At 39.6% G+C, this 27189-nt stretch overlaps 1 protein-coding gene across 1 annotated transcript in view; it reads left to right on the top strand.

Moving 5' to 3' along the window:
- LOC122811956 (solute carrier family 35 member E4-like) overlaps positions 1-24264 on the top strand; it is a 98786-nt gene extending 74522 nt beyond the window's left edge. The window contains exon 4 of the mRNA XM_044084154.1: positions 23960-24264. Coding sequence (XP_043940089.1) covers positions 23960-23992 — 33 coding nt within the window. The 3' untranslated portion in view covers positions 23993-24264. The remainder of the gene's footprint in view (positions 1-23959) is intronic.
- The last annotated feature ends 2925 nt before the right edge of the window (positions 24265-27189 follow it).

The raw sequence follows: 27189 nt of genomic DNA, 5'->3' as shown, positions 1-27189 counted from the left end.
ATTATTTGTCAACACAGGTGCTGCCTTAAAATGCATGTTACACTAACTTCGCAGGTACTTGTCAACACAATTTTTGTACACATAATGCATTGCTTGGTGCCACATTCAGTTCTTTTCAGCACTTCAGAACTGATGTTTGCTTGATGACATTTTCTACTGCAAGTACTGTTGTCAGTTATTTTGATTAACATGTTCCAGTTCTTTAAAACTTTACTATTTTCATTAACTGTGGAAATAATCTTATCTTTGGAATTTGAGTCTTCATTTTTGTCCAACAGCTCCACGATGTGAGACTGAATGTCACCACTTTGAATTCAGCAGTGAAGCCAACAAGTCTGAAGCACAATTTCAGATATGCATTCACGTGGTACTCAGTGACACTCACACTACCCCATGCAAGGGAATTAGCTCCCTATACCCACTTTACTGACATACGTAGCTGTGAGAATGATTCAGTGAAGTACTTTTTCACGCTCTGGACCTACAAAGGCTATTTAAGAGCTTGCTTAATTTTTTAACCCAGAAGCATAAGGAAAACATTTAAACTATAAACTGAAAAGTGTCTCAAATGTCTTTAAATTAACAAGCCTCATATCTTTAGGGAGAGAATTCCATAATCTACTAGTTCTGTGATTGAAAAGCATAGCTCTCAACTTGGATGCAACATTTAGTAATTTTGCCAAAATGTTGTTATTCTTAGTGAATAAATTATGGTCCAAGAATTCAATATTCATCACTGCAACAAAAAATATCATCAAACACTTGTAAACCAAAATTAAATCTTCCCTTAACAACCCATATGCTATAGATTAAAGAAAGAGACTTTCAAGTCTCTTTTCATAAGATAAATGTTCACAACGAGTTATTTGTCTAGTAAAAATTTTTTGTATATGTTCAAGTTTCTTGAGCTGGGAAATTCCCAGGATAATAAAAGGACTTCCACATTCCACCATTGGATGAATGCAAGCAGAAAATAGTTTAATCATAACAGTTCTACCCATACTAGTAAAACCACAGAGTATATTCTGCATTGTAGTGCCGCTTGCCAAATAAGACATTTTCTCACTGCACAGCATTCAAAAAGAGTTTATTTCAGATGCATTACAGACATGTCCAACAATTGCCCCATGACTTCATATAGTTGTGTACTTATGGATGACAAACTTCCCCTAAATAATTTAACTCGAGGTGAGTATTCTCCCTTGATGCATTACTTGAAATTGATAACTATAAGCACCGTTAAGAGAGTTATTAAAGCTACTGATATAAGGAAATGTAAAGCATCAAATACGTTTCTAAGTAAAATCTTCACAGACTAAAAAAAATGCAGGTGAATGCAACAAACACCATAATGTCTGCTTGGATGATGGCTCCTCCAGAAAGTTGTCAACTTAGGGGATCTGAGAGATTTCCCACTCTTGCGTTGAATCCAAAAAAGTAGGGAAGGGTACTCAACCTAAGAAAACGTCTGAGGCAAATTCCTTTAATATAGCATCAGACAAAAAAAAGAAAAATCTAGCAGGAAAGAACTTAAGAAGCCATGCACAGAGAGAAAAACAATGAGTGGGTTAAAGATCACATTCAGCTTTTGACTTTGCCTTTGACTCTCCCACAACAGATAAGATGTAATCTAATATAAAAGATAAAAATGTCATGACTTCAAGTACAAGACAGAAAAGCAGTAGTCACCTTTAACCATGCAGGTGCTAGATGAAATACCTTTAGGGAAAGTAACCTGTTTTAGAGTGAAGCTATACTGTAAAACCTCAAAGGTATTAACCAGAGTTAATGGAATGTCCAGAACAGAGCACAGATGATTTTTTTAGAAAACGGCGAGTAAGAATTCCTATATGTCTTCTCAACCAGAGATTTTGTCAGTGCATGAACAAATAAAAGCACTGTCACCAGTGTAAGTGCTGGCCCCAGATTACAACAAACTTGTCAGAAGTGCAGGTTCAACAACCTGTAACTATGCTGGTTAAATAAACTCCAGACAACTGAAGGTCGTAAGATAAAGATACTGCTGCAGATTAGATATATACTATCTTTCAGGGGCTGCTGTTGCCTCCATGAAATAAAAAAGAAAAGGTCACCTTCCCATACATTCTTTTTAGAAGGAAGGAGTTTTTTTTTTTTTTCTGCATAAAACAGACAGCCAGCTGTAGGAATGTGCACACTACGACAACTGGCTTTATGTCTCTCTGTCTCTTATTAGGTTCCCTACCAGAAGATGCGACCTTTGAGGAAGTAGTTAAACTAACTTGGAATTGATGTGATTGGAGGAAGGAAAATATTTTTAATCTCCCAAGAAGTAGTATGGTAAACTAATGAGCCTCACTCTTAGGCAGCACCTCTATGCTGGAATTACTTTCTGATCTATGTAAAGACCCTAATTTTCAGCCCCATTCCTATGGGAAGGCAATACATCTGCACAATCAAGATTTATTCGTAAATCTGAAAGCTGATTTTGCAATCTTTCTCATTGTCCTCTTATATAATTAAAAAAAATACTACAGCTACTTATATTTTGTTACCAGCCAATGATTTCAGGGTGGGGGACATGTCGGCAAAAGCACATTTACATCCTGAAATCTAAGCTTTTAAGTGCCTGAAACATATGAATCTGCATTAGGTGTCTATGTTAAAACTAATTTAGAACACTTTACCAGACAGTGATAAGAAAATTCTGGTTATGCTTCAGAAGTCATCAATGTCATGAGTCACTCTTTTAGGGTCTTTGTGGTCCCTGGATTCAAAGGTCATGACACAGTTTTCTCTAGTGAAAATTACTAGCATTCTTATAGCCCAGTAAGTAGGACTATAAATGGAATTTTAATACATATTTAATGTCAGGGCTTTCAGTTGTTCCATAGTCCTAGACTGCCTTTTTATGACCCTACTTTGTCCCATACTGTGGTGCAGCTCTCAGAATGAGGTTACCCTGCAGATGTCAAAACAATGGGTTAAGACTTCAAAGAAATGTACTCAAGTTACCATCATAGAGACCTTCTTAGCTTACTTCTGCCCCTCCCCAAGGCCTTATGAGGTAATGCTGTGTATACCATTCCATAATGTAAACATCAGGAGGAGCTGACTAAAGATGAACTTAGAACACGTTATTCTGTTAACACAGTATACAATGACACTGAAGGCATAAACACCAAAGTCTGCCATCTCTGTTCTATGCAACGAAGAGAAGACAAATATCAAGGCATATGATTGTGACTGTTGTGTGCTAGCCTTCAGAATTCTTCTGCAAATATCACAGGATAACTGGGACTACTTCAGACTTTACAGATCACAAACTGCAATTCCTACTTTCTCCTGGTAAGAACAAACACTTAGGGGTTGGATTGCAGTATGTTTAGGAAATGACACGGAGGATCCCACCAGCGAAGTCTAAGCTGGCCTCAGCCATGGTCTACTGACATGCCTCTGAATTGACTCTGGAAGTGAGGAAGCAAAACACTGCAAATGCAAAGACAACTGCACAAAGTAATCAGTTTACACTATTACATGGTACCACAGTTCCTGAGTCATAAATTGTGAATTACCTGCATTATTCACTCATGGCATAAACCAAAATAAGAAACAAAAAAAGTCTAACTGTAGGATGTTTTCTTTTTTGTATTCTATTTTTTTTTTCAGAGAGTTCATGTTTGCTTTCATTTGCAATTCTATAGTCCCCTCTATTACCTATCAACTGTATTGCTTAACTCCCTTTTTATCTACACATTTTTTTTTTATTTATTCACTTAAACAGTTTGCAGCTGACTGTGTATTTACTTATTTACTAATTGATACAAGAGTATTTCTTTTTTTCAATTGTTTTTATTGAAAATTTTAACAAAAAAGTTTAATATATGATAATAGAAATATTATAAAACAAATATACACATTTAAAAGAACAATAAACAACTAAAATAACTTTTACATTAGTGTCTACTATAAAACAAAGATTTTTAAACAGAAAAAGAAACTTATTTATTTATTTATGTATTTAACATTTGTTTACTGGGAAGGTCTGACTTGGAACGAAGCCAATTTTCAGCAGAGGCCCAGGGAGAAACGCTTTAAATGCATGTCTTTGAATTGTAAGAGGAAATTGGAGCACCTGGAGGAAACCCACATGAATGCAGGGAGGACATGTGAACTCCACACAGAAGGCACCCCAGCCAGAGAATCAAACCGGAGAATCTCCGGCTGTAAGGCAACAACTCTACTGCTGCACCACTGCTCAGTTATAACAGAAGTGGTTAGCTAATTATTAAAGTCTATTTATCTGGTAGTGCTTTGAATTTCAACCATATGTATGAAGAGGTGATTCTAGACATTCTTGTCTTGATCGTGATAAGTTCAAGATGACAAACTTTGGTTGCCAAGTGTACAAATTCCTTCATAGTAATAGTCTGATTCTTCCAGTTCTTGGTGATGAGTTTTCTTGCTAATGTTAAGATACTCCACATAAAATTTTCGTGACCTAAGTGGGACTAGGTATATTAAATATGAGATTTGGTCAGCATAAATTTATCATTAAAACATTCTGTAAGAGAGAATTCATGTTATCCAAATATGCTTTATGTTTTATACAATTGTAAAACATATGCTGCTAGTCAGCTTTAACATTTAGTTTACATCTTCAGCATCCTATGTCTTTAATAAACATCAATTCAACTTTATGATAAGGGTTCTTTGTAAGAACTTCCAAGAGAACATCCTCCACCTTAGTGATGAAGTAATTTGTTTTCAAGACTGGAGTATTAGTTTTTTTTATCATTTTCACTTGGGGAGTTATTATTAACAGTCTAAAATAATCCCCATAGCTTTCTCTGTGATGTACTGTTCATTTTTTAAGTACCTTATATATTTTAGATAGAATTCCCTTTCCAATTATATTCTGGTGCATTAGAATGATGAGTGAATCAATGAATGTGGGGAAAGAATTTCTAACTATTGGTTGCATTAAATTAATCTTATGTTGAACCAGTTGTTTACAGTTTTGAATTTCTAACCACGTCTTTGCTTAACTCAAACTTATTAATGATATGGTCAACATTTTGTAACTTCCCATTGTCTAGTAATTGATACCAGTATAACAGGTTTTTGTCTTTAAATGTAGCCATGGCTGTTAAATTAAATGCATTGATACTATCTTGAGTGTAGGCAACTGGAAATACAAAGAAATTCCATGCTTTATATTCAGGGTTCCTGAAAATGAAAATTTTAAAGGAGGTTATTATCGTAGTAATATAATAAGATTTAACTGGTTTGTTTTGTTTTCTATAAAATAGTCTTTTACTAACCAATAAAATTTATTAGTAGCTATTTTAGTATGAAATGATTTTGTTAAATTACTGGATTTACACCAAATACCTCTCTGAATATCTTTCCATTTGGCTTTATAATTGTTATTTAACCCAGAAATTATTGTCTTAACTGTGATAGTCACCACTGCCACCAATATGTGACATCCCTATATTAGGCAGTAATCAAGGAACCGAAATCCTCACCACTGACACTGGAGAAGGATGTGCACTTGGAATACAAATGGATATGCTCAGTATTTCCAGATGCAGACCTCTGTGCATCAAGTGCAGTTTCCCTTAAGATCACACAGGGAACACACTCAGCCCAGGGTCTGGCTGTCTCTAAATTTGTCTCCCTCCAGGTCCCCCCTATAGTTACCCTCATCTTCTCAAAATAATATTTTCATCCTCTCATTAACACCTTTTCCCCCTACTTCATTACTTTTGGATATTAGAATACTTTCTTCATCATCCTGCTCAACATTATATTACTTATTCTTTTTACAATCAAACCAAAAATGGCCTTCACTTTTACATATTCTACATTCATTTTGACACTTATTCAGCATATGAACTTTTCCCCACATTGATTATATCTTATTTTTGTACACTAGTTTATCAGACATTGAAAATCCCACAAAAATATAATACTTGGTAAATGCTTTATCACATCTTTTTCATATTTTAAAGTAACATCCACTTCCCACACCATTCCAAACACTCATCTCATCTTTAACTTTCACAATAACAGAAACTGAATAACACAAATGAAAAAAATAATCAACATCTTTTAACTCAATTTCATCAGTGTAAAATTGAACACTTTTTTAAATTGAGTTCCTTGCCCAGAATACATATATTTAGTTTCATAGTTTCATAGTATAGCACTAGGCTATCTGCCCTGGGGCATTTGTAAGCCTAGCCATAGTGATGTGGCTTTTGCCACCCCGTGAAATGGTACAAAAAATGTACAGAATAAATTTAGAATACTGTGCCTCTGTCTAGCAGTGACACAATGAAAGTCCCCTTATATAATAGAATTAGTTTACTGTGCCCCTGTCTAGCAGTGACACAGATGTGACCCCTGGGGTAAACTTACGATCTCCCATCCACTCATCAAGATTTCTCTTGAAAAGAGTCAGTGAGGGGCTCTGCCTAATATGAACTGGGATCTTGTTCCAAAGCATGGGAAGCCTCTGGGTTATGAATCTATCCCTCCAGCATGTCCTATTCATACTTGTGCCGAGGCTTAAATCTTTAGCTCTTGTGGTCCTGATGGATTTGGATTTTTTGAGGTGGAGCATGTCCATCAGATCCTGATTGGACATGGCCTTGTACGTCAGGCAGAGATCACCTCTGAGCAGGCAGTATGCTACTGAATAGAGCTGAAGTTTATTTAGTCTGGCAGAATAAGACATATGTTGGAGACCCTTGATCCTCTTGGTGAGGTACTTTTGTGGTCTCTCCAGCTGTTGCAAATGTCGGGTGAGGTACATACCAAATGGGGCATTGTACTCAATCGTGGGTCTGATGAGGGAGGAATATAGGGGTACAATGACATCCTTGGATCTGGATGTGAATCCCTTCATGATGAGGTGTGCAAGGTAGAATGTTTTTCTAACCACTTTGGCAACGTGGGTGTCAAATGATGGGTAACAGTCCTTTTTTCACAATTAAACAAATATTTTTCCATTAAGTCTTCAGTCTCAAATGTTAAGTCACAAAAGGTATCTTTCAGAATCAGAATCTCACATTTATCAGACAAGTATGAGCACATACAAGGAATTTGACTCTGGTTTCGATGACTTTCTAAGAATAAACTACATAAACGGCATACATACAGTTACTAAAAACAAGACAAACGTGAATATACATACATGTATACATACAAAGTGCATTAAATACTGAAATAAACTCTAAAAGAAAAAAGAAGTTATGTCTTACCATAACTTTCCAACTGTGTTGTAGATCTTTGTTCATTCATTACTATTAGGACTTCGGTTCCGTCCTCAGAACCAATACAGCTGTTTCCAAGCTCACGCCAGACAAAAACTCTCAGCTAAGACTTACCCATAATCCCCCTCTCCTAGTTACCCCAGATCGAGTTTGCCCACCCTTATATAATCGACGTAGTAATAGAAAAATAGTAGAAGGCTCTGTCTGAGCAAATACCCTAACCAGGAGTTCTAAAGTCCACCAGGAGTCCAGGCAGGAGGAAGGAGGACGGGAAGTAATGAATGAACAAAGATCTACAACACAGATGGAACTTTATGGTAAGACATAACTTCTTTATCTGATGTTGTAAATCTTTGTTCATTAATTACTATTAGGACCGAGTCCCCAGCTATTTGAGTCCTGGGTGGCCCTAAAGAAGGATATTCCTGAGCACCATAGAACCAAAAGACGCTCGTCCCCTGGAGGCCAAATCCAATTTGTAATGAGAGATAAAGGTATGAGGTCTTGCCCAAGTGGCTGCTGTGAAGATATCATCCATAGAGGCTCTGGAATGAAATGCTACAGAAGTAGCCATAGCTCTGGTAGAATGAGCCTTTATTCTGGAAGGTAAGGTTAGCTTATTCTGTTGGCAGATAAAGGTTATGACGTTTCTAAGCCAGGAGGATAAAGTCACTTTGGAAACAGGTTTACCCAGTCTGGGTCCTGCAAAGGCCACAAACAATTGAGCTGTTTTCCTGAAATATTTAGTCCTGTCCAAATAACAACAAAGTTGCCGATGCACATCAAAGGTACTCCCCTCTATTAGAATGCTGAGGGAAGAAAACCGGCAGGTCAATAGATTGGTTAATGGAAAATTTAGAAATGACCTTGGGGAAGAAAGAAGGGTCAGTACGAAGGGACACCCTATCCATGTGGAAGATCAAGTAAGGTCTCAACACTCAAGGCCTGCAACTCAGATACTCTTCTCACTGAGGTAAGTGCTACTAGAAGTAAGGCTTTCCATGACAAAAATTTTAAATAACATGAATCAAAGGGCTCAAAAGGGGGACCTGAGAGAGACTGAAGCACCAAAGTCAAGTCCCAGGGTTCTAAGAGAGGCTTGACCGGAGTTTTAACATGTAATACTCCTTTCAAAAATGTCTTGCATAGGCGGTGTGACAATCGAAGAATTATCAAGTCCATTATGAAAATTGGTGAAAGCTGCTAAATGCACAGTGATCGTCGATGCTGAGGCTCCTGCATGTAAAAGAGTAGTCCGGTATTGTAGGATCTTTTCAATAGGCATAGAGAAAGGATCTAAGTTCTGATCTTTGATCCAAAGAGAGAACCCAGTCCATTTACTAGAATAAACTTTCCTGGTGGAAGATTTGTGTGAAGCCAGAAGAACTTCACGAACAGGAGATGGGATGTCAGGCAGCCTGGCAATCACTGGAAGTGGAAGAACCAAGCTGTGAGCTTGAGACTGTGGAGGTTCAGATGGATCAGTCCCTGAGGATGAGATAACAGGTCTTGGGAATGATCCAGGATCCATGGGCTGTGAATCAGATGAGGCCATAGAAACAGGAACCAGACTTGACAGAGCCAGCAGGGGGCAATGAGGATCACTTTGCTTCTCAACCTCTGAGCTTTCTGGAGAAATTTTGGAATGAGGGGAAACAGGGGAAAGGCATACAGAAGACACGGGGGCCAATCATGCATTAGATCGTCCCATGGAGGTTCCCCCTGAGGGGAGATCAGGGCAAAGTAGCTTCTGCATTTGTAGTTTAGGGGGGAAGCAAACAGATCGCAGCAAGGCTGCCCCAGCATTGGAAGATCCGATCCGCTATTACAGGGTTGAAAGACCACTTGTGAGGCATCAGGATGTTCCTGCTCAGATTGTCTGCAATAAGGCTGGAACTCTCGGGAATGTGTGTTGCTATAAGAAAGCAGTTGGAAGCTATCACCCAGTGCCAAATCCTCATGGCTTCCCGACACAGGGGGTAAGACCTGGTTCTGCCTTGCTTGTTGATATCCCAGATGACTGACATGTTGTCTGACTGAATTGCAATGATCCCAGAGGGTAGGAATGCATGGAACGCTTGCAACACTAAGAGAACTGTCCTCAGTTCCAGGACATTTATGTGCAAATTGGCCTCCATGGGGGACCAGGTGGCTTGGACCGTCTTTCCCTGGAAATGCCCCCCCCCCACCCAAACAGGGAAGCGTCCGTGGTCACTGTGGCTGTGGGCTGGGGAAGACAGAACAGTCAACACCAAAGATTCATTTGTGACCTCATCCACCATAGCATTTCTTCCTTGCAACGGTTTGTAAAATGTCTCATGTGGGTGAGTTAGAAATGACCACTGTGTTGAAAGGAACCACTGCAGGATTCTCATGTGCAGCCTCGCCAGTGGTAGGTTCATTGGTGTGCACTAGGCTAATGGCCTTGGAGCCTTTACAAGCCTAGCCCCAAAAAAAATTGCCCAGGCACCGAGCCACCTGATGTCAGTTCACAGTGCCCATATCCAGTAGTGCAGCCACCATGGAGCCTAAGAGTTGCAGTACAAGACATGCTGGTACATCGGTCTGAGGAAGTAGGTCTTGGATTTGGTGTCTTATTTTCAAAAGCCTGTGAGGCGGGAGAGAAGCTTGACAGGATGTGTCGAAGACCGCTCCAATAAATTCCAGTGTCTTCATTGGGGACATTTGAGATTTGTCCTTGTTGACTGTAATCCCCAAGCAGAGAGCGAGACCTTGAGTGTAAGAGAGGATTCCTGGTCAGAGCGGTAAAGAGCCAATTGTCTAGATACAGAAACACCTGGAATCCTTGTAGTCGAAGATGAGTTACTACAACTGCCATACATTTGGTGAACACTCGGGGGGGGGGGGGCTGTCGAGGGACCGAATGGCACTGCCCTGAACGGGTAGTGATTGGCTCCTAGCCGGAAGTGGAGAAACCTCCGGGAGCGGTGATCCATCATTATGTGGTAGTGCACATCCTGGAGGTCTGTAGAGCACATCCAGTTGTCCCTCCCTAGGAAGGGAAGAATGGGCTGTACTGTGACCATCCAGAATTTTTAAGGTTTGATAAATGTGTTTAATAGGCTGAGATTCAGGATTGGTCTCCAGTTCCCTGTCTTTTTTGGCACTAAAAAGAACTTGGATCCTGTCTAGTCTGGTGGGACTGGCTGGATGACTCTTTTTCTTAGCAGCTTTTCTATTTCTATGGCTGCTAATTCCCTCTGATTGGGTGTGTCAGAAAAATATGTATTAGTAATATGCTTAGTGCATTTAAGGCTTGAAAAGGGTTAATACATTTATTCTATTTCACACTGCATAAATCTGTATGAATTGCAGAAGCTTTCTAAACTTGTATTGTCATGAAATATGCTCAGCTATGCTTTGGAAATGTACAGGGAAGCAGATAATTTCTGCTTGTCAGGAAAATAATGAATAGAACAATATCACTTGTATTAATGTTATGAGACTTAGACAAGGAGTTCCGCTTGTGCTGTGAGAAAATACACAGCTGCAGAAGCTGTAGATAATTAGAACAAAGACTGCTTGAAAATACGAACTGCAATCAGCATTTGCTTGTGCCTAAGTTGGAGAAGTACATATAAATGTTACACATTTATTAGAACTACACAATAGAATCTTGTAACGGGCTAGGGCCCACCAAGGCCAGGTTGTTTTTCTCAAAATGTTTTTCATAAATCCAGTCATGTCAGCAGAAAATCTGAGTAACATCTGCTGTAAAACAATACTGAAAGTTGTGTTTAATTACGTCAGCCATAGAAGGCCATGTCTTGTAGAATAGTATAATAATAGCATACTTCCTGTTAGTAGTTAGGCAAAAATCCTGTATTTGCATGTTTTTGTCTCCTTGCAGCAAGTTATTAAATGTGCCTTAACTGAACCTTACATGTATTGGTCTTTGAAGTTTTTTCCTTTGACAGATTGGTCCTTCGGACCAGAAACCCTCACTTCGCCTCGGATCAGACAGGCCAGGTGGCTTGAAACCATACGGGGGAGAAACCACATTGGTTCTTCTTATTTGAAAAGCCCTCCGACTGAATTGTTGTACAAAAGAGGCCAGCCACTTTCTGATCTGCGACTGAAGGACGGGTTTTTCATGAACCAGGTGATCAATCACAAAGGCTCAGGTAAGGTGAATCTACCTTTTTTCTGTTTTAGATCAGGGACTAGATTTGTATTGCTTTTGTCAGGACTGTATTTTTACAAGTCAGGGACAGAAAAGATTACTGTCTTGTCATAGATCAGAGAAAAAGAGCAGGTAGGCAGTCATTCTGAAGAGACTATAACAAAATCCGTGGTACCACATTAAAAATAAGGAGTTACATAACGATTAAAAGGGTAGAACAAAATGGGTAATAACTGCACAAAAAGACCCCAAAATCCGCCGTTAACCGAAGATGCAAAATACATGCAGTCACAGCATGCTGATATTAAATACTACTCAAAATGGGTTAATAAGTATGAATTTGATGGTAAATTAGAAAAATCCTCGCTTATCAAACTTGTCAAACAGCTTAAAACCGATTCCAAAGGTCGGTTAAAAAAGCAGCGCCAATTAGGAATTCCTCAGGCACACAGGTGGATTGAGGAAGTAAACTGTAGGGAACAAAAAAAACAATAAATCAAAAGCAATGTTTTTAGATAAGGAGGACAATAACTTAGTAATAGCATCGGCCCCTCCGCCTCCCTTACCAGAATATGAAGCAAGTGAACAAGTTAGTCCACCCCCGTGATATCCTGCTGTTACCATAAATGGAGACACTACAAAAGCAAAACTGTTTGTTAGAGATCCCATCGAGACCAGGTCTCGAACACGGGCAGGTAATTCAAAAGGGGACATTGAATTATATCAAATGGGTAGAAATTCACGGTCTATGAGTGAAGAAGAAATATGCCCACTCATAGAAGTGCCTAATCCACAGGCAGGACAAGAAGGTCAGGACCCAACTATTCTAGTGTACAGACCCTGGACTCCGGAAGACATCTGGAAAGCCACTGAGGGAATTCCCCATCCAAAAGTTAATTTTAGAAAGTTCTTAGAAGATTTACAAGGAATGAGGCTGAGTTACAATTTAAATGGAGAAGAGGTAGAAAAAGTAGTCAGACAAATTGTGGGACCAGATTGGCACATGATTAGTGGCAACTGGAATCCCTGTGACGCTGCGCTCAGGCCCCTCCCACATAGCAACGCAGAGCTAGACAACAGAGTGAAAGGTCCTACAGACCGCATCTCTGAGAAATGGAAGCCTAGGGCAGACTGGACTTGCATTAATCAATGCATCCAACAAGAAGGTGAAACTATTGACAGATATTATGCCAGACTGTTAGAATGTTTTAATAACCATTGTGGAATGCAGGTTCCTGAAGATCAGACACAAGATTCCCCATATGAGCAGCAGTTAAAGAATGCATTTTTGAAAGGCAGCATTGCACCCATAAGCAGTTTTATTACAAAGCACATGGTAGATCATCGTACAAGCAGGTTACAGTCATTACTTGAATATGCTTGGCATGCCGAAAGGTATTTTAATAGCAAAAAGAAAAAGAAAGCCCAAGTATTTTCTGTACAAGATGGAGCAGAAGTTTATGTAGTACAGTCAGGGAAAAAGGGCAAGAGAAATGCCCAGGGAAACAAACAATCTGATCAGCGATCAGAGGACTTTGAAGGGCGAAAGAAAAGGGGTGAATGTTTCAAATGCGGTAAAAAGGGACACTTGGCAAGGGATTGCAAGAAAAACAAAAAAGCAACCACGGAAGACAAGGAGAGTGAGGACTGACTATATGATAGTCAAGAATCACTAGAAGGGGATAGCAGAGAAATGACAAATGAGAATGTGATAGAGGGAGTAGAGGATATGACAGATGAAATAGAGAAAGTGCAGGAAGTTACGGATAGTGAAGAAAATTAAATATTGGATTTAGCTTTGTTGAGCTTAGACCTCTATTTAGCAGACACAAAACCAGAAGTTACACTCCTGGTAGAAGGGAGGGAAGTCAAATTCTTGTGTGACTCAGGGGCATCACGGACCCTGATACATCCCTCCAAACTGCCAGAAAATTCAGAGTCACCTGATTACATACTAGTGAAAGCAGCTAATGGACAGCTGTATCGGGAGCCCCTCTCCCATAATATTGCAATAACTGATCCTGTTTCAGGATTGACCCAGAAAAGTAAAATTGTTGTTTCCGCAAAATCCCCAGTAAACCTCTTGAGCAGAGACCTTATGCAGCTATTTGGTATAGCAGTAGTTCCGACTATGCAGGGTATGGAAGCACAGCGACAAATTAATACCTTTGCAGTGCAATCGGAGGGTGAAATGTTTTATTGGTACAGCCAGGGCTTGGGTTACGACTGGTCCAGGGGCAGTGACTGAAGAGTTGATGAACGTAGCCATCAGCAAGTTCCCCTCCCTTGACATTGATAAACAACATTTGTTGCACTGTACTCTGTATTATTGTAATACACCAGGACCTGATAAGGAATATGAGCAAGAATTGTTTAGAAATTGTGCAAACAGATTGATATTATGTAATCTGTATTGGGACATGAAAGGGAACAGTGTAGCCAGCTGTTCATTGCCCCAGGAGTTCTTTGCACTCTATAAATCTAATCGATTACACATGTTAGCTTAACTAAGGACAAGAATGTAAAATGGGTAGACCTAGGAGAAAAAGTGACGAGATGGGAAAAGCAGACAGAGTTAGAACTGTCAGAACAAGGAATACAAAGGCAGAAGTTGAATTGGATAACTCAGACCCACACAGCAGTGCACTTGCAGTCTAGCAAGGACAGCTGATTAGCACTCCTATTAAAGGAGGAAGAGAATGCCTTACAGAATATACCAGAAACTCTTTGGTCAACAGGAAAGTCAGATGTAGGACTTATTCGTACAGCGGGACCAGTTACTATCATGCCAAAGTCAGCATTTAGACCACAGAAAAGACAAAAGATGCAGAGGTAGGAATCAAACCTATTATAGCAGCTTTACTTAAGGAAGGGGTGCTGGTGGAATCTCCTGATTCACCATGTAACACACCCTTATTTCCTGTTAAGAAAGCGAATGGAGAGTGGCGTATGGTCCAAGATTTACAAGCTGTAAATGACGCAGTAATACCAAGGGCACCTACAGTGCCAGACCCACACACCCTGTTGAATGATTTAAAACCTCAACAGAAATATTTTTCTGTGGTAGATATCAGCAATGCGTTCTTTTCGATACTGATACACCCTGACAGCCAATATTGGTTTGCATTCACATTTCAGGGGAAAAGGTATACATATGCACGACTACCACAGGGATATTGTGAAAGTCAGACAATATTCTCACAAGAAATGGCAAGCAACTTGGCGGGATTTACCCCACCAAGAGGTAGTCAGATTTTACTTTATGTTGATGATATCCTGCTGGTGGCCCCCACCCAGCAAGATTGCAAAGAAGATACCATAGCGCTATTACAATTTTTAGCCACTGAAGGACAAAGTAAACAAAAATAAACTGCAGCTTTGGAAAAAACAAGTTAAATACCTAGGATATGTAATATCCAAAGAGGGCAGGACATTAGATGAGGACAGAAAAGTAGTGATTTTACAAGCACCAAAACCCACTACCAAGAAGGAAATGATGTCCTTCCTGGGTACGACTAATTTTTGCCGGAGCTGGATTCCAAACTACGCCTTGGAATCTGCACCGCTGACTAACCTGATATATAAAAAGCCTATGGCAGCACAGGATTTGTTACAATGGACACCAGAAGCAGAATCTTCTTTCTGCAAACTGAAACAGTTAATAGCGTCCTCATTAGTTTTAGGCTTACCAAACTATCATAAACGCTTTTTTCCAAACTGTAGATTGTAAGCAAGGTTATATGACATCAGTGTTAACACAGCAGCATGGGGACAAGCAATGCCCCATTGCTTATTATTCATCACAACTAGACCCAGTGGCACGGTCTTTACCCCACTGTGTACAAGCAGTAGTTGCAGCTGCAATGGCAGTACAGGCTTCGGCCTCAGTAGTTTTGTTCCACCCTCTCACATTGAGAGTGCCTCATGCAGTCACAATTATTTTACTGCAAGAGAAGGTAGCATATCTTTCCCCTGCTAGGCATCTTTCCTGTATGACTATATTGTTGAGCCAACCTCATATGATAATTGAACGATGCATGACTTTGAACCCTTCTACCTTGCTCCCAACCCCTGCAGATGGTACACTGCACAGCTGCCTGCAGGTGATTGAGCAAAAGACACTGCCTAGAAAAGATCTTAGGGATGTCCCCTTGGATGATGCCGAGGTGACATACTACGTGGATGGCTCATGCAAAAGGGGTCCTGCAGGACAGAACCTAGTAGGATATGCAGTAGTTTCTGATACTGAGATTACAGAAGCGAAACCTTTACCACACAATTTATCTGCACAGGCAGCAGAATTGATTGCCTTGACACAGGCATATACCTTAGCAAAGGGTAAATGTGTGAACATTTTTACTGACAGCCAGTACACTTTTTCTACTGTACATGTTTTTGTGCAACTATGGAAAAATTGAGGTATGATAACATCTACTGGCAAACCAATCAATCATGCACAGTTTATTTTAGATCTTTTAGAATCTATTCAGTTACCTCAAAAAGTAGCTATTTGTAAATGCACAGCTCATACCAAGCAACAGGATAGAATTTCAAAAGGTAATGCGAGAGCTGATACAGCTGCAAAACAGGCAGCTTCAGAAGTATTTCTTTTGAATGAAGAATTACAACCCTCTGAGATTTTGGACTTAGAAATGTTAAAGACAATACAGACACTTACTACGCAAGCTGAAAAACGAAGATGGGTAAAATGAGGAGCAATTCTCGAAAAGGGGCTGTACATCTCTAAAGAAGGGAAACTGATATAACCATCTAATTTGTTTAGATATGCAGCTTTGTTGAGCCATGGGCAATGCCATGTCTCAACAGGGGGGATGGTACAGCTGGTGAACCGAGTGTTCATGACATATGGATTCTTAAACTACTCTAAAAAAATTTTGTTTAATGTGCCACGTTTGTAACAGACATCATGCACAAGGGGCATTAAAGCCCAAGCAAGGGAGTTTCCCTACACCACCGTATCCATTTCATACTATCTGTATGGATTTCATAGTATTGAACAAATGTGAAAATAAGTATTGCCTTGTCATTGTAGATATGTTTTCCAGATGGGTGGAAGCCTTTCCGACTAAAAATCCAGATGCAGCTACCGTAGCAAAAATTCTCGTTAAAGAAATCATCCCTAGATTCGGCATTCTAGAAAGGATCTACAGTGACAACGGTACACACTTTGTAAACCAAACCATACAACAGTTAAGTAAACATTTTGGTATTTCTTTAAAAAATCATTGTGCATATCATCCGCAATCTGCAGGGTTAGTAGAGAGGCATAATGGGATTTTAAAGAGTAAGCTAAGGAAGTTAATAGAAGAAACACAGAGAAATTGGGTGTACTGTCTGTCCCTGGCATTGTTGAGCATGAGAACTGTTCCAAATGCAAAAGGATCGACTCCTTTTGAAAAACTATTTGGAAGGGCTTATTATATACCTCAGTGGAAACCTCTCATGCCCGCAGACCAGGAAGCTGACTGTACACTAGCAGAGTATATGAGAAATTTGTTGAATTCTAAACATCTGTTGCAGTCAATTTCTGTTTCAGATAAAGAACAAACCAAACCATCAGAAGTGGCAGTGGTTCCAGGTACCTGGATCTGGGTGAAGACAATAAAGAAGAATTGGACATCACCAAAGTGGGAAGGTCCATATCAAGTGCTTCTGTCAACACCCACTGCAGTCAAGATCGCAGAGCGTGCCTCGTGGATCCACCTGATGCACTGCAAACTAGTTAAGAACTTTGAACTGGACAAAAATCTTGTCACATGTCAAGGGCAAAAATGATAGAGTCCAGAAAAAACAGGAATGCAGAACAACCATTTCCTCAGAAGTATTGCATAATCATCCTATTAACTGTACTAGTGACAATAATCTTTTTGTTGTAGCCATTCTTTTTCCAGCCACACAAACTGAACTGAATAAACGTGAAGCGTTACTCATAGATTGGCATTCAAACTTCAACACTTACCAGGCAATTAAATAAGTGTATGCTGAGACTTTCAATGTTTTGAATTGCTGGATTTGCACAGCTTTGCCGACAGCATAAGGGGGATTATTAATGACTACAGTCCCACTAGGGGTCAACGAGATCTGGGAAAACTTGATTTATGATACCTCAACCATTACATCACAAGATAAAATAGCATTGCACTTGTCTGTTCCACAAAAGGAAACTGTGTGTTTTTATAAAAATGATACTGTTCAGGTGGGTTGGAGCAATTGCAATGTGACTGTTCCTTATAAATGTTACACTAAAGCTAACAATGCAGGTTCTTATTGTAATACAAACTATGATTCATTTTTTGAATTGATGCACAAAACAATTGATGAAGTAAAACATAATTCTGTTCTTTATAAACAACTGTCTATAATTGATAGAAAAATGTTTCATGCAGGGCAAGTGTATATTCATAGCAAAGTTACTAGAGGACTGTTATTTTGTATGTGGCAGAAAGGCATACAAGTGGTTACCTGAGAATTGGTCCTGCAGTTGTTTTTTGGGTTACCTGGTTCCGGCCATACGACACACTGCAGTTTTGCCTCGAGGAAAAATTTGGAATGTCCAAGAAGTCATCAAGAAACCTGTGAATCCAGTGGGGCAAATCGATGCGCGTTGGAAAAAACATCTTTCTATAGGCAATGGACTGACACACATGGAATTGAGTGATAGTGTTATATTGTGGGCAGGCATATTACCAGCATATGGAGCAGTGAAATTCATCTGGGAGCTGAGAAAACTGTCAAAACTTCTTGAAGTAATGAGCAATGCAACTTTTTCCGCTCTCGAATTGGTGACTGATGAACTGAATGCCATGAGAACTGTAGTGCTTCAAAACCGCACGGCTCTCGACTTCACCCTAGCGGTGAGAGGTGGTACTTGCGCTTTAATCCAGGTGGAGTGCTGTTCGTATATTCCTGACCGTAAACACGAGATAGACAATCATCTTGAGGTAATTCAGCAAGTGTCGGCCATGACCAAACCAGGACCAAACCCACTGACGGACTTTTTAGAGAAATGGTTTGGGGGGGTGGGGTACTATCCTAATGAACATCCTGATTGCCATTTGTGTATGAATGCTACTACTGGGAGTATGTGTTTGCTGTGTCATCCCCTGCATGAAAAGACTGATTAAAGACGTTATAGACATGTCAGTTTCTGAAACCTTATATCAAAGTACTGAGTTTGAAGAACTGTTAAAAGATTGAAAATGCTTTCATAAGTTTAAACTAAATGACTCTCTTAAGTGCAAATCCTAAGTGGGAAGAGGTTAGGGGAAGAAAAAAACTGTTTATGCTTATTTTGAAAGTAGAATAAAAGTATTAAAAGGGGGGAAATGTCAGAAAAATATGTATTAGTGTATGTATTAGTAATATGCTTAGTGCATTTAAGGCTTGAAAAGGGTTAACACATTTATTCTATTTCACACTGCATAAATCTGTATGAATTGCAGAAGCTTTCTAACCTTGTATTGTCATGAAATATGCTCAGCTATGCTTTGGAAATTTACAGGGAAGAAGATAATTTCTGCTTGTGTCAGGAAAATAATGAATAGAACAATATCACTTGTATTAATGTTATGAGACTTAGACAAGGAGTTCTGCTTGTGCTGTGAGAAAATACACAGCTGCAGAAGCTATAGATAATTAGAACAAAGACTGCTTGAAAATATGAACTGCAATCAGCATTTGCTTGTGCCTAAGTTAGAAAAGTACCTTGAAATGTAACACATGTATTAGAACTACACAATAGAAGCTTGTAACGGGCTAGGGCCCACCAAGGCCAGGTTGTTTTTCTCAAAATGTTTTTCATAAATCCAGTCATGTCAGCAGAAAATCTGAGTAACATCTACTGTAAAACAATACTGAAAGTTGTGTTTAATTACATCAGCCATAGAAGGCCATGTCTTGTAGAATAGTATAAGAATAGCATACTTCCTGTTAGTAGTTAGGCAAAATCCTGCATTTGCATGTTTTTGTCTCCTTGCAGCAAGTTATTAAATGTGCCTTAACTGAACCTTACGTGTATTGGTCTTTGAAGTTTTTTCCTTTGACAGGGTAGTACATCGGGGATTCATTTGATGGGTCTGGGAATTAAATCGAATAGTATTTGGTAGCCTCTGGATATTATTCTCTGCGCCCAAACATTGGTAGTAATAAGATGCCAGGCTGGTAGGTGCAGAGAAAAATAACCCCTGACTGCTTCCAGAGGAAAGCAATCAGGCCACTGCTCAGGAGTGCTGGTAGGGTCTGCAGGAGAAAGAATCTCTAGCACCCTGGTTACAGGGACCCCCTCTACCCCAAAAGGGGTGTCTTCCATATGACTTGCCCCCTCTGCCCCAGTGGGATTGTTCACCACGAGTGTCACGAAAAGATGCTTGGGATTTCTTGAACCACATTTTTCCACCCTTCTGGTTCCTGGAGTAGGACCTCTGGGGGTTGGAAAAGTGTATGCCCACAGCAGACAAGGTCTTTCCATCTTTTTCACTATGTGCAAGTGTGCAGGGAATAGAATTAGGTTATAGGCGACAGTGAGAAAGGGCTAAATTGACTAAAAAATAAAAATAATTGACGAGAAATTATCTTAGAAATGACAATTTTCTACTTATCTTTGAGAGAGATGGCTAGCACGTTGGACTAGGAATGCGACAAATAAGATCTGGAGTAACTAGGAGAGGGGCATTATGGGTAGGTCTTAGCTGAGAGCTTGGAAACGGCTGTATCGGCTCTGAGGATGGAACCGAAGTCCTAATAGTAACTAATGAACAAAGATTTACAACATCAGATCAAGTATTAACAAGAAGTGAAATTTCCCCAAATGAATCTAGGATCTAATGGCTTTTGCTTAAAAACCCAAAGGTAATACTAAATTATTCCACACAAAATATTATTTCTTTCTTACCTGACCAACAAACCTTTTTTTAATAAAGTTTACAGCATTTTTGTTAGATACTGTTAGATCAGGATAAGATTTTCCAGCTTGTGTCCCACTTGCAACCTTGTTCCCATCCAATTCACAACTCATTTCCTTTCTGCCAAACTCGCTGTCCATTCCAAAAATCTTTTCTATAATATCTGACCACAAAATCTCAGACGTCTCCAGGATCACCTTTTTTCAATAAACTAACCATTTTTTATCAGGCAAATGTGTGGAAGCAATTTAAATTACAACTTCTTCAAAATTCTGAAGTTTAATGTCAGACACTATTTGTATTATCCACTTGCATTCAACAGTTCTCTGTATCACTGACAGAACCACTGACAGACTCTTCCACCAACAATATTGTTGTGTGTGAATGGGAATGTAGGTTTTTGTTTGGACATGCTCTTTTCCAGAATTGTGTATTGTATTTGAGATACCTGGATGATTTGTTCATCATTCTGAAGGGTGGAAAGAGTGATATTGAATTATTCTTGGAATATATTAATAATACTACCAAGTTTTTGCAATTTACACATGTTAAATGTGGAATGTATTAGTTATTCGGATGTAAATTTGGTAAAAGATGTGGGTAATGGTAGATATGTTTCTACCATTTATAGGAAGCCCACATACTCTAATTCATTCTTGCATTTTAACAGTTCACACCCCTTGTCCCAAAAGAAAGCAGCTGTCAAAGGACAATTTTGTCAGGGTTGCCAGGATGGTATCATTATTTGATGATTTTATGCATGAATATGCCTTACTGGAATCAATGTTTCTTAAAAGAGACTATCCTAAAGAATTTGTGAGAAAGATTAAAATGGAAGTGATAAACAGGGGAGGGGGAGAGGCTATGTCCCTATTTTAATGAGCTTGAAGCTGATGAGTTTTCACAATGTTACTGAGCATACTAATGTGGTCCATGAAACTAATCAGACTGTACAACAAAATGCTGATGTTAATTTTAGGTTGGCCTTTATTACGAGATTTACTGTGGACTTTAAACAGATGAGGGATGTTATTTTTAAAAATTGGTCTGTGCTTATGGACGACTGTGGGGTAAGGAACAAAATAGGTTCTAAGCTGGTGGTTGTATATATGAGAGGTAATAGCCTGAAAAAAATCTTATGGAGAGGCCACATTACCCACACAATTTTAAAGACAAGAAGCTTTGCCAGATGTCCAAATGTGGGTGTTGTCATTTTTGTCCCTAGATCAATACTGAGGAACTCTTCGATATTGATGGCTACCAGCTGAATATTGAAGGGAAGTACAACTGTAACAGCATGAGTAGTATATGGGGCATTGTGTCAATGCTGCCCGATATTTTATGTCAGAAAGACTGAGCGCAAATTAAAAAATCATATTTATGAACACATTTATGAAATAAGAAAAAAATGACCAATGCCCTATTTTGGCCCTTATTGGGTTTCCCTAAGCATCAATTTAAGTTTGTGGTAACTGAACAAGTTAAACCTAACCATAGGGGTGGACCATGGCAACTTTTACTTGAGCAAAGGGAGCTGTACTGGATTTTACATTTGAGAGCAGTAGGTTGGCCTGGGTTGAATGAGATGGCATCCATTGGTTGTATTTTCAAACTGAAAAAACGTCAATAAATTTAATAGTTATTGTTGGCTATTTACTTTCTTTTCCATTTGAATTGTTTATAATAGGTTTTTAATGTATGTTACTATATGTATTTTAGAGTAATTGTGTATGTTTTTCTTTAAATGAGCAATGAGATGATGATGTCATCTGGCTTCATGGGTATTTAACGTTCATTTGAGTTTATACTTTTATCTGATGAAGTCTTGTCATTGTCTGAGACGAAAGTGCCAAGAATAAATTTTGGGGAATGAGTCCTTGCTGCTGTGTGGCTTTTTCAGGACAAACCTTAACATATGAGCCTGACAATTCAATTTTTTGAAAATCAAAGTTGCAGAAACATACACTTTCCCCCATAATTATCAGAAATCTTTATATCTTTATCAGAAGCAGCAGGGTTGGATTTAAAGTGTGTAGCAGCAGAATAATTAACTAAAGCTATAGCCTCTACCTGAGGAAAACGAGCAGCAAATGCTGATTAAACAAGTCTTTAAAAGTTAGTTTCTTCAGACAAGTACAGTAAAAAGCACAGTTTGCCAACCCCACAAAGTAAAATAAACAATTTAGCCACAGAAAAAAATAATTTTCAGTTAAACTTTTAAACTGACAAGGAAAAAAGAGAGTGCTCCTGTTAAAAAGTACAGTGCAGTCTCAAGATAATCTGTTAAAACACAAACTCCTAGTTTTAAAATAACTTTTCCTGAAGACGAAAGTATCAATTACAAAATTATTAAATGGAAGTTTTTTTTCTCCAAAAGGAACTTATCTGACCTAAAAAGGAACAGCACAAGCATACAGTCGATCCTTGAAAGCCTCAGATGAGTGCACCCTTTGGCAGCAGTAAAGCTTTGAAGGGCTTAGTGGCCAAACTTTTCTTTTAGTCAGCTCAGTTCAAGCTGCCTGACAGTTTAAGCACAAAGAAGGTGCCCTGAAGCTTTGGAAGTTGTCTGCTATATCCTTGGCAGAATATAACCCATATTTCTAAGACTACCGGAGCAATGATTAATATGATGACCATCTGCTAGATGATGACTATGCAACTGTTTAAGACTAAGTCTTGTAGATTTACTTTAAGATTTGAGCTTTTTAAGACTAGAAACTATCATAATTAGAATGTACTGCAACCTCTGCTTACGTAGAAGGCAAGTTGTGCTCGCTCCACTGGCATAGAGGGATGAAGACCTGCCAGTGGTCCAGATGACCCAGGTTTAATTAGCAGCTTGAGTAGCTTAGGATGCTGACAGGGGAGGAACGGTATGCCTATTCTGTGAGGAAGGTGGGATGAACTGGCCATAGAATGCACCAGTACCCTTGCAGGAGGGTGCAGGATGTAAAAGACATGGCCAGGGGGATGCTAGGCTCTCTAAGCCATTACTGAGTGGTAGCCTTCATAGCGGGCATGCTGGAGTGCACCCACATGGAGAAGGCACTGTGACCCCCTGTCCAAGGTTTGGTGGCAGGATCATACATGTCATCACAGCTGCAATGCCAGCTCTGATACAACCAACAATCGTGTCTCTCTGAATGATGGTGCACCCCTATCCCCCAAAGACTCTTGCCTCCATGGTTACCAAGGTCTCCCCACAAAAGGAATGAATGGACTTGTTTGACTATGGAAGGCTTGATGGCTAGCAGGCATGGGAGCAAAAATCACGTTGGTAAACAAGGGAATATCAGTACTTACAACATGTCAGGGTTGTTCTACATATGGGCAAACTCAAACCATGCATTATTTAGCATGTTTAACTGCACTAAGGATGGTTATAACAGGCTACCATTTGTTTCAATGTATATAAATCTACAAGTGCTTGTAATTTTAAAATTATGAGTATCTCTGTAATTTGCAGTATATGAAAATGTATGTTTAAAATCTTGCTAAAGTTTGAATACTTAAGTAGACATTGGGGAACTGCACAGAAATACAAGATGAAAAAGTCATGGAACTGTTTAATCTTGCTAGATTCTCCCAGAGTGTTTGAGTTGATTTTTTTTTTTTTTTTTTTTTTTTTTTAGAGAATGCAAACTGTCACGGTTCGTCTGCTATGACCCCTGAAGAACTTTAAGATGAGTGGGAGGAGATAGAAGGCCTGGAGAAAACAGAAAGACTGATAATATGTTCTATATCAGGATTTCACTAAACAGACGGATTTTACTGGCCTTAATGCATTCTTGACTATAGATTATATGTACAGTGGTAGGTATCAAATGGCACCAAAGCAAAACATTTTTTGAAGGACATCACTGTTACAAGACTGCACCAACGATTCATCTAAAAATGTGATTTCTTTCAGTGCTTACTAAACATCAGTGTGTGCAAGTTGGAAAATAAAGTTTGTTCATCTTGTAATTGGCTAATTCTGAGAAACAGCTGGCATAACAGTTAAGGTCTTTGTCTCCCATGTACAAGATTCAATTCTGATCTCAGACCAATGCCTGTATAGAGTTTGCATGCTCTCCCTGTGTCTTTGTGGGATTCCACCCACTTCCTAAAATCATGATGGGCGTTTCCACCTCAAATTCACCCAAGAATGCAGTTGTGGGCAGAAGCACACACTCTTGATAGTGCCTACTGGAGGAACACTGCATAGACAAACTGCTTTGGGCATTTACTCTCATGCTCAGTATCCTCTAGATAGGACAGCAGGGATCACAGACTACACCTCATGTCAGGTCTAGCCACTTGAAAGTGTAAAAAGTAGCTCTAGTTGATTTGGTCACATTAATGCTGCCAAAAATGGGCATGGGTATTTGCCAGTATTGAGTGGGTTCAGGACCCAACCTACACCAGGGTCCCATGTTAATGGTGGGAAGGGTCTATGTGCCCCTAATGGCCAGTGTGTGCCCAACATAAAGCCCAGCAGCCATGTGTCAATAAGCTGCTGGCCAGCCAGTGTCCAGTTGCGGAACATGGGTTACCTGGGATAGCTCTGCTGGGTGAAAGTTGGACATAAAACCACTCAAACATGAACTAAGGATTACTACACTCAATAAAGGTTCACTGACAGGAAATGAATGACATGATGGTAAAGAGAAGGCTGGACCTCCTCTATGCCTAGGAATCAAGATGGAAGGTCAGTGTAGCAAACCCTCTTGGACTGGGATCTACAGTCTTCCGCTCAGGGGGAGAACAGACCAGAAATGGTGTGGGAATTATGGTGAGAGAGGCTTCAGGAGACAGTAAGGGATGTCATCAGAATTAGTGACAGATTACAGACTCATGGCAGTCAGACTCCAGTGTAAGGATAGCGCATTATTCATAATGTCAGTCTATGCCCCACATCAGGGCTGTGATAGGCAGGAAAAGAACACATTCACTCTACATAACCAGGACAACATGAGTTGGTGCTATTAATAAGGGACATGAATGCACGTATCACGACAGGTAGAACAGCATAGTGAGACTGGTCCAAATGAGTGGAGGCAAGAGGAATAAAGACAGACAGGCTACTCAATCTCAGTTTGGCAAATGGCTTCATGGTGGTGAATGTATGACTCAGCAAGAGAGAGTCGCAAGATTACATACAAAAGTGGCCAACATGCAACTCAGGAAGGCTTCCTCCTAGTAAGGAAAGGGCAATGGGGTAGAATCAGTGATTGCAAAGTCATCCCCAGTGAAACAGTTAACTTGCAACACAAACCACTGGTTGCCAAGCAGTGGTCAGTGAAAGCTGTAATATCAAAGGCTATGCTGAAGACCTGAAAATTGACTGGACAGAAAACACAAGAGCTAAAGGAAATACTCTGGGTATCTGCACCTCAGAAGAGGAGGAAATAGGTGAAGCTGAAGAATGGCAGTGATTCAAATTAGCACGAGTGACGACTATAGAACCAGTACACAGCCAAACCACGTATTGAAATAAGATACACATGGAAAACTTGTAGTAGAATGCCGATGTCCAGGAAGTTATAAAAAGAAATGAGTACAGGAAAAAATGTGAGACAGAAAAGAAGTGCCAACCTAAAACAGAATATTGGTTAGCTAACAATGAGACTAAGAGCAGCCACAATAGCAAAAAAAAAAAAAAAGGCATCAGAGGCACTCTACCAGCTTCTGAAAAGTGGGTCAGTAGATGGCACAAAAACTCTTAAGTTGCAAGGCAGAGACAGAAAGATAAAGGACAGCCCTCAGACACCCTTCATAAAGGATGCCAGCAACAACCTACTCAACATTCCACAGGACATAAAATGCAGATGGAAGGAGTACTCCTAGCAGCTTCTAAATAAAGAAAAATCCACAGGAGCTGCACTGCTCCAGATGCAGACTGTGATGAAAGAACAGTCCAGCCTAGAAGTAAGAGCAGCATTAAGGAAAATGAAGTTACAGAAAGCAGCAGACTCATTTTAGGTCATGACGGATATGACCAAGATATTGGGTGAGTTAGGGGTGAAATGTCTCCAGAGGGTACTCACACCAATATGGAGAGAAAGAAGTATCCCAGATGACTGAAGAATAACCATACTAGTGCAGTATACAACATCAAAGGGCACATTTGCAAGTGTGGGCAGTATAGAGGTATCAAACTCTTTTCACACTGCATGAAAATTCTGGATAGAGCGACTGATAAATGAATATGCATAATAACAGAAAGTAGGATGGGATAGGAGAAAGTTCAGATTCAAATCAAAATGCAGCACAACTGACCCAGCATTTGCAGTGATGCAGACAGTAGAGTGGAAGCTAGAGATGAGGAAACAATCCAACAGGCATTCCTAGACTTGGAGAAAGCATATGACAAGGTTGCAAGAAAGCTGATTTGGGCAGCCCTGCGATGGCTTGAAGTCCCAGAAAAATTAGTGCATACTACATAGAAGGACCCAATGACCCAAGTATGGACAGTGTTTAGTCTCTCAGAAAGGTTTCTAGCGGGAGTGGGTGTGCACCGGAGTTCAGCTCTGTGCCCAGTGTTATTTGTACTAGTAATGAGATTACATTATTACACAGGTCAGAGGGAACAAATCAACAAAGGTGTTGTATGCAAATAATGTGACATTAGAGGCAGATTCTGTAGAACAACTTTAGCAAATAAAATGGGAATGGAATGCAAAACGAAAGGCACATGGAACGGAAATCAATACAGATAACTGCAATGGCAACAAATGTGGGGGGGGGGGTCAAAAAATACTGAGAACTGTTATACAAAGGAAAACAGTGGAACAGGTTAACAACTTCAAATATCTGGGAGGGGTTGTTGAGAAGTCTTCTGAATGAGGAGGTGAAATCTATAATCAGAAGGGCTACAGCC

The sequence above is a fragment of the Protopterus annectens genome, chromosome 9.part0 (genome assembly GCF_019279795.1).
Source record: "Protopterus annectens isolate FY-2018-M chromosome 9.part0, PAN1.0, whole genome shotgun sequence".
Classification (NCBI taxonomy): Eukaryota; Metazoa; Chordata; order Ceratodontiformes; family Protopteridae; genus Protopterus; species Protopterus annectens.
The sequence above is the reverse complement of the archived record's forward strand: the minus strand, read 5'-3'. Positions and strand labels throughout refer to the sequence as shown.